The sequence below is a fragment of the Nanorana parkeri genome, unplaced genomic scaffold (genome assembly GCF_000935625.1).
Source record: "Nanorana parkeri isolate BGI_ZX_2015 unplaced genomic scaffold, ASM93562v1 scaffold970, whole genome shotgun sequence".
Lineage (NCBI taxonomy): Eukaryota > Metazoa > Chordata > Amphibia > Anura > Dicroglossidae > Nanorana > Nanorana parkeri.
The window spans coordinates 292,068-301,087 of record NW_017307238.1 but is presented as its reverse complement, the minus strand read 5'-3'; the positions used below and the strand labels follow the sequence as shown (position 1 = coordinate 301,087).

Sequence of the window (9,020 nt, the reverse complement as noted above, 5' to 3'; positions counted from 1 at the left end):
TGCGAACATACTTGTGTGGTGATGAGCGCCAGTTTTACCTATAGCATCTGTACTGTACAAACCAGAATGGTCTAAATCAGTCGTTGTCAACTTACAAAGTAAAAAGGGGCCTCAGTTGTGGACCCTGAAGTCTCCAAAGGGCCGGAAATAATACACTGGCTGGCCAAAAACTCCACACACACTCATATTTTCTTGGACTGCCTTTAGCTTTGATTTATACCGCCCATTCGCTGTGGCATTGTTTTGATAAGCTTATACAATGTCACAGCATTTATTTACATCCAGAGTTACATTCATTTTTCACCGAGATCTTGTAGTGATGATGGGACAGTTGGACCACTGCGTAAAGTCTCCTCTAGCACAGCCAAATGATTCTCAATGGGGTTAAAGTCTAGACTCTGTTGTGGCCAAAATGATGTCTCCTGCTCCCTGAACCACTCTTTCACAATTTGAACCGATGAATCCTGGCATTGTCATCTTGGAATACGCCTGTGCCATCAGGGAAGAAAAAAATCAATTGATGGAAAAACCTGATCATTCAGTATGAGTCAGCTGACCTCATTTTTTGGGCACGTAACATTGCTGAACCTAGACCTGGCCAGCGTGTACAGTAGGCACTAGGCATGATGGGTGCCTTTCATACCCTGATGCACCCATCACTCACAGGGAACAGGGTAAATCTGGACTCATCAGACCACATGACCTTCTTACATTGCTCCAGAGGCTAATCTTTATGCTCCCTAGCAAATTGAAGCCTTTTTTCCCTGATTAGGCTCACTGATGAATGGTTTTCTTAAGGCTACACCGCTGTTTAGTCCCAATCCCACGAGTTCTCTTTGCATTGTGCGTGTGGAAATGTTTTACTTGCACTATCAAGCATAGTTTAGTGTGAGGACTTATCTTAAATGACTGCTGTGTCCCACGGTGTCTGTCCGCGTGCATGCTTCTTTCAGGATGCGTGCATTGACTTACACTGTCTCCCCTCTTCTCCCGGCCGAGGATCTCTTCCACACATGCACCCACCCATGATCCTTCACGTCGGTTCGAGCATCTTCAGATTTTCAGACGGGAGCGAGTGGCGGAGACGCAGGAAAGGTTTTACCTATTCGGTAACTTTTTAAAATTATTTTTTATGTTTTTGCATATATCTACTGCTTGCTAGCTTCCCAGCCGATCAGCAAGGAGGTTAATTTGCATTTATTGTTTACTTTTTTTCCTACTTAATTTTATTACTATCACATAGGGACTTAAAATCCCCTATGTGACAGGTTCTCTTTATGGAACCTGCTCTCTAACGCAGAACAGGTGTTCTGTGCAGTTCCTGACAGCTGAGGCAGGTGACGCTGTGATTACAGCGCTCCTGTCTCAGTGATCACACAGAGCAGACGAAGAACAGACATTCTTCGTCTGCTCTACGGGCTGTATGGTAAGCTCATATGCCGTGATCACGGGTCCCCCAGAGGTGGGACTCCGAAAACCATGGCGCGGGGGCCCCTGACACGATCGCCGCTGCTCAATTTGATACAAGTGATCTGATCAGATCACTTGTCTAAAAACGAGTGGCGGCTCCTTGCTGTACATTTAGCTCTGCTTGTCCGGAGCAGGACAAAATGTTAAAAAGAAAAAAACTACTCGCCCGGCGCCCGAAACTGCATGTCCAGGGCATCGGGCGATAGGAATTCCACACCCCTGCTCATCTTGGTGAAAGGCATTTTCCTCCCCTGAGATGATGTGCATGGTCACATGTCCTAGTCACATATGCCAGAAATCCAGGAAGTAATAGAAGAGCTAGCAATCTGCCCTTAATAAACATGGCCACTATCAGAAGACTGGGGAAGAAAAGAAAAATAAGGTATGCAAAGAATACAAAGCCGGAAATTCTCTAGAAGTATGTGTTTGTAGATTGTCATTACTAAACATTTCTAAAGGTGTGTTTGTTGTTATTTTAAAGATATGGGTAAAGGTTCGCTTTAAGAAATGAGAAGCTATATACTGTATCAGGGTTACAATAACTTGTTGCCAACTGAAACATAATCACTGCAGTATATATGCAATGGAAGGCTCCTACCTATTTACGTAGATAAATCCAGGTGGAAATCCAATGTTTTGGAAGGTATAATGCAGGTTTTTTGGCCAGGCAGTGTATTTATAGTATAGTTTAGTAAACTTACTAAAGGAAATGATCATAGCTTGCCCTACCGGAGTAGTTTGAAACTGAAGTCATGCTGTAGAAGACCGCCAGAGACTAGGGACATCTTACATAAAAAAAACTGCTAGAGATCACTCTTATTAAGGGCCCCTTTACAAATCAATGCTCCAACTACTGACTGCTGAGAGACACACATAGGGCCACAGGTTGGGTACCAGGGGTCTAAATGCAACATACTTATTTGCATAGATAATACATTTTAGAACATAGACCAGAATCAATCTGTGACTTGCATTAATGCCTATTATACATTTAGGGGTCTATTTATCAATTTCTTTCTCCCAAGATTCACTTAAAGGAGAACTATGGGGGTCAGGGCTTTTCCCCATAGTTCTCCTAAGGGTAACGGGAGGACACAAACTAGCGTCCTCCCGTCACCCAAAGCTCAGTATACTGAGACGTTGGGGCGGATCCCGACATTACTGTCGCCATCCACCCAGCTGCGTGATTGACAGCTGGCTCTGCCTATCTAGAGTCAGAGCCAGCTGTACCCTCCCCTGACTGTTCCACCAGTCAGCGCTGGAGGATCGGACAGGGGGGGAATCCCTGCAGGGAGCCTGAGTGACAGTCACGGCTCTCTGCAGGGATAGATCGAGAAGTGAGCGTGCGTCGCTATGTGTTCGCTCACTTCCCGATCTATTGAGCCAACCTGTGACAGTTTCATTGTCACAGGTCAGCTAGAACTATGAGGCTGAGTGATTTTCACTCACCTCATAGTTCTTCTTTAATGCCTATTACACATTTAGGGGTCTATTTATCACATTTTTTTCCCTCCTAAGATTCACGTAACTCTTACCTAAGATTTACACATTGATTTTTTTTTAATTTTTTTTATTCTATGATCAAGTAAATGGCAATGCAAGGCCCCTAGCACACTGTAGTATGCCAGGTGCGTTGTGCAGAAGCATGCAAGAATCTTACAGACCTGTGCGATTAGCTCTACACCGAAGTAGTACACTTACCCTTTAAAATAAACAATTACCAAATGGAGCGATCTCCAAAATATGATATACTCCCAACATGTGTCATCACTACCAGTGTTCGCACAATACATCTTCTGCACATCCATTCCATTCTGCAACAAAGCGATTACAGTGCAGCTTTGCGTATTGTTGAAAAGAAGAAAAAAAAATGGGTTTAATCGCTCAGTTTTGATTCATGTCCCTGGTGTGATTAGCTTTTGTTTTGTACAATGTAAATGACAGTTAAGCACGAACGGCGCATTGTGTCCTATAGCTGAGCTGTCTCTCCACCACAGGTGCCTGGACATTAGTCAAGCCATGCAAGCCGCGGAAGACGCCTGCGCCCAGCTGGAAGATGAGTTACTCTGTAAGTTGATCATTTTTGTTGCTGTTGCTCGCTTGTAGAGATAAAGACCAAATGCCAGAATTGAAAGGGGTGAGCTGAGGGCATGTCACAGGGAAATAAGTGCAGTTTTTCCAGACAAAATGCTTCAGTTCTAGCGTGCGATGTGCCTGAAGGGAGTCACGTTTCTAGTAACCAATTAGATTTTACATTTATTTTTCTAATGGCAGAAATATAATTCTCCTGAGCGACAAAAATAGTTTTAAAAAGGAATTTAAGCTCTTTTTTTTCATTCACACTTGAAGCCCCCATTTACATTAAGATCCCCCTTTCACACTAGAAGCCTCCATTTACATTAAGGTCCCTCCGTTCACATCAGAAGCCCCCCCTTCACATCATGAGCCCTCTTCATATAAGGAGCCCCCCTTTACATCAAGGTCCCCCTCTTTTACATTAGAAGTCCCATTTTCTATAAGATCCCCACCATTCATATTAGAAGCCCCCCTTTACATCAAAATCCCCCCTTTCACATTAAAAGACACCCTTTACATCAGGGTCCAACCTTAGCATAATAGCCCCCAATTTATATAAGACTACATTAGGAGCCTTCTTCAGTTTAGATTCCCCCTTCAGAGTCCACGGTGTCTCCTTCACATCAGGGTCCTACCATCCCAAATATTCAAGGACACCCTGAGGAAGCCAGAACGCACTTTGAGTATTGATATACACTGATTGGCCAGATTATTACGACCACCCCATCAGTACTTTGTTGGGCCACGAGATGACTCCACCAGATGACTTCGTTGGGCCGCCTCGTGACTCCACGAGATGTAGAAAGGTGATGCGAGGAATCTGACACTGCACTGTTGCCCTTCTGTTGTCCTGTACCAGTCTTGCCACTCTCCGTTCTGCCCTAAGGCGCTGACGGCCACAATTTGCACGTTCAGACCCAGATTTTCGTCTGACAGTCCAGTCTTTAAACACTTTAACAACAGCTGCTCTTGAACATTTAACAAATTCTGCTGTTTTGCCCTGCCACTGTGGTGAAACTACAAATTCCATCATGCCTATGTCTCTGGGAGGCATGCCTGTGGCTGTCAGAATCTTGCAGTGCCTAAGTGGGCAGGGCCAGACTCGTAATACCAGAACATACCATGGATAATTATCTTTGAATTTGCCATGGCTGTGCATAGCTCGGCCCACACAGCCACGTCCTCCATTAACAGATCCTTTGACAGGATCTGAATGGAGAAACTGCAAGTCTCATCTGCCACTATGGAGCCCATTCATTCTTCCTCTCATGCATATTACTGAATGTCCATGCCAAGGTACAGACATGGACAGGAGGAAGAGTCTGCAGTATCCAGAGCATTGCACCCACAATCAACTGTTTGCAGTAGCAATGCTTTACTGGCTCCAATGCAAAAAAAATAAATGCACATTTTATTTTCTTTTATCTGCATTTTTTTTTTTTTTTTTCGAGAAGGTGGAATTTTGCTTTATTATCTGACTTCCGGATACTAAAAAGCTTATTGGTCAGTCTATTTGTTCAATATATTCTTCAAATCTACTTTTTTTCCATACAAGGTCTACTTTAAAATGGATGGTACCTCATGTATGTGTCTGTTTAATTATGTTGCTGTGGGTAATGTAGCCTGTTCTCTGAAATACCTGGTGATCCTGCCAGACCCCCCCTCTCTTCTGTGTCATTCTGACCACACCAATCGTGGAAGCCGATTTGTGTTGTCATGATCAGTTTGCATCTCTCTTCTTCCTACATGAAGATATAGAATGCCATGCCGACGCACATCATGCCTGTATCTCCTGTAGTCAGTTTAACCACCAGGCCACTCCACCCACCCCTGTTGTGTTGATTGACAGGGGCTCCCAGCAAGATCCTTGCTATCAACACAACAGCTGCTGGAACATATTGCACACAGATAGGGAACATACCTCCCTATCCTGTGTGGTCACCCTGCCTGCCCACTGGCTTATACCTACACGCTCCCTGATATGGGGAAGAAGCAGACAAAGGCTATGCAGTCCCTTGACCCAGGCCCGTAGCTACCATGGGCGAGTGAGGCACTCGCCTCAGGCGCAGCTGAGAGGGGGCGTAGCCAGGGCCGACCTGGCTGCGCCCTCTCGCTCCTGTTGCCATGGCGAGCACAAGACGCCATTGGCAACAGGGGGGCCATGCGGTCAACACAGCCGCGGCTCGGCAGGGAGAAGAGGAGGGGCACAGGCTCCAGCTTCTCCTTGGATCCCCGCTGCTCTCCCCTGCCCGTATGAACAGAGGACTCTGTGTCCTCAATCTCTTTTTTTCTTATTTCAAAAGGGAAATGTCCGGGTCTGTTTAGACCCCTAATATTTCACCCGAAGCCCCCCTCACAGTAAAAAAAACAACCCACACACACACACCACACATATTATTAGACATGTGCAAAAACTAACAATTTGTTTCGGGCAAAATAAACGGAAACTAAAAATGTTTTCATTTGTTTCGTCCAACGAAACAAATTTTTATGGTAATTTGGATTTGGCCACCAGCACATTCTGTGCATGCGCGCGGCCATCCTGGAGGCGGGGAGCATTACGCCACATGATGATGAGCGTGCGCAGCGTGACATAACACGTCTGTTGGGGGGCACAATTTTCTGTTCTTGCCTCGGGTGCAAAAGGAGCTAGCTACGGCTCTGCCTTGACCACCAAAGAAAATAATATAAAAAGGTATAAAACATTTGAATGTCATTATAAAAGATCTTGTTGTGCACCCAAATGTATTTATTTAGTGTTGCAAAGAAAGCAATTTGAGCATATACACACTTGCACGCACAACACACACATACAAAGGTTGAACTTGATGGACCTGTGTCTTTATTCAACCTCAAAAACTATGTAATACTATGTAGCATCCTGCTTGTCACATATACTTCCCCTTTGGGGTACCAGTGCTGCGTTCTTCCTGCAATCTCCTCCTCTCACTGCTGGATCCCATCTAAAATGGTTCCTCAATAATTTGATTTATCTACAATACCTCTACTTCTTGTCTCGTTGCAGTTTGTGAAGACTGTCGCTTGTACTTCAGAGACTCCTGTCCCCAACACGGAACCCCAACGTTCATCTTGGACACTCCAGTTCCAGAAAACGTTCCATCCCGTGCTTTGCTCTCTTTGCCAGAAGGGCTGGTGGTAAAGGAGAGACCGCAAGGAGGATTTGGGGTCTGGTGTACAATCCCCATCATACCACGTGGCTGCATCTTTGGTCCTTATGAAGGGGATGTCTTGGTGGATCGTAACGACTGCACGGTTTACTCTTGGGCGGTAGGGACTTCTCTGTTTATGTAAAGTTGAATTCCAGGCAAACGGCTAAATTACACTGTTGAAATACATATGTGTGATGTTTTACCTTTCTTTAAAGGGGAGGTATTTCTATATATCCATTCCTGAGATTTACACAGCCCTGCTGGACACAGGTTGGTGTCTTGCTACTGCAGTTTAAAAAATACAGCTAGGTCCTATGGCCTCTTCTACAGATTAAGAGCAGCAGATGACTGATGAGCTCATTCTCCTGCTTACTTGCTCTCCTCCTGTCAAAATGTTCCTTTTTGGCACTTGTGCATACAACATGTCTAATTGCCTACTAATGAATGCCCTCTGTCAGACAGTCTAGGGCTAACCATACATGGATAGATTTCACTTGTTTAGCAGGCCAGTGCTGCAAGGCAGGTGTGCCAACATCTAAGCCAGTGTGTGAAGTCCTCTTGGAGAGGCAGTAAGTTAGTTAAAATAAGTGTGTGGGGTGGGTGGGGATTTCTAATTATATAATGAAGGCTTTTTTTTCATGGCGGTAGAAACTCACAGCAGGCAGCAAACTAAAACAGAAACACAGTTTTCTTGTTTTAATATCAATATTAGATACATTTTATTAACCTTTTAAACAAGAGAAACAACAAAAAGACATGTACTTCAGTGCAGGTAACCTCAACTAGAAGAATGAAAATCCAAATAGAAGTGTCGCAGACACATCTAAACCTTGTTATGAACTTGAATCGAGCATAAGAGGTGTCAACATGCATAAAAAGGAGGCGGGAACCATACGTAAGATCAGGCTAGAATATACAAATAAAACATTCTCAAATTTAAAAAAAGGTATAGGAGCGATCAAAAAAAGCTGGGAGTGGGATGAAGCCCACGCCCCAACCGCCTATCCCAAATCAAAAAATGTATTATTATTTGGGATAGGTGGCTAGAGGAGATGAATTGAATTAAATAACTTGGTTCTAGACCACATTTAGGGCATTTAGAGGGAAATCTAAAACCGATCCAAAGTCCCCCGATGTTGAAATGTACACTTTTCAAAATCTATTAAGCGATCAAATTCTGCAATCCAAACCTCTTCAGAAGGCAGTGTGGACGACAGCCAGTTCAGCACAAGAACATGGTGTGCTGAAAATAATTTGTCAGGGTACCGTGCGCGGGTGTCCCCACACCGCATGCAGGTACCCATGCAGGATGACCAAATTAGTATGACCACACTGGATAGGGTATAGGCACACAGTTTATTGCTACACCGAAAACAGGAAAACACAAACCCCACCAACACCCACAAGCTAACACAAGCAGTAAATAACAAAACCTGAATAGAACGAAAATACACCTACATCCAGAGGGAACAGCAAACGGGAACAGGGCTAGGAACTACAAAGCAGGTATCAGGGCTCAGGATCCAGGAACTGGTTACAAGGAAGCGTTCAGGACTGCATACAGGTATGAGGCTCAGGGCTGCAGACGGGTCTCAGGTTGCAGGGTACAGGGCTCAGGACACGGAAGGCAACAAGATACTGAGCCAACGTCCTGACTGCAGGGAGGGCCTAAATACCCTCCCAGGAAGCACCAGGTGATGGGATGATCACTCACAGCCTGGGCACACCGGCAGGTGAGTACTGGAGCTACAGGTTCCAGCACCACCCAGTGGTGGTCTGGTTCCTGACAGTTCCTGGCTGCTGGAGACACCCGCAGGCGAGCACAGGAACTGCAGGACCTGGCTCCAGCGCCACCTGGGGGTGCTCTGGATCCTGACAATAATGCCCTAGATACTGTACAGTAGCAAGGGTAAAGGAGTCCCAGTCCGAGAATTCAAAAACGTTGACTTGCGAATTACCTGTTGCCAGTATCGTACCAGTTTCGGGCAACACCATAAGAGACGAATTAAAGATCCTGGTTCTAGACCACATTTTGGGCATTTTGAGTCCAATCAAAAACTGATTTTAAAGAGAAATTCTGGAGTACCGTAAGTTCTATGCAGAATATAGAACTGGGCTCATCTATGAGAAGCAGAGAGGGACACTAAATGGATTGATCGCAGGGCCTCCTCCCAGACATCGTCACCCACATTCTCAATGTCTAATTCCTAACTGCTCCTGCACCACATAGGATATTTTTGCAAACATTTCGAAAGAAGGTAAGAGAAACATAGATTTCAGTAGTTTTTAATTAAAAACTGGTTT

At 44.8% G+C, this 9,020-nt stretch overlaps 1 protein-coding gene across 1 annotated transcript in view; it reads left to right on the top strand.

The window, feature by feature from the left end:
• The first annotated feature begins 3,472 nt into the window (after positions 1 to 3,472).
• The window catches only part of LOC108795475 (zinc finger BED domain-containing protein 1-like), an 11,588-nt gene continuing 6,040 nt past the window's right edge, over positions 3,473 to 9,020 (top strand). The window contains exons 1-2 of the mRNA XM_018566737.1: positions 3,473 to 3,538; positions 6,572 to 6,834. Coding sequence (XP_018422239.1) covers positions 3,490 to 3,538; positions 6,572 to 6,834 — 312 coding nt within the window. The 5' untranslated portion in view covers positions 3,473 to 3,489. The remainder of the gene's footprint in view (positions 3,539 to 6,571; positions 6,835 to 9,020) is intronic.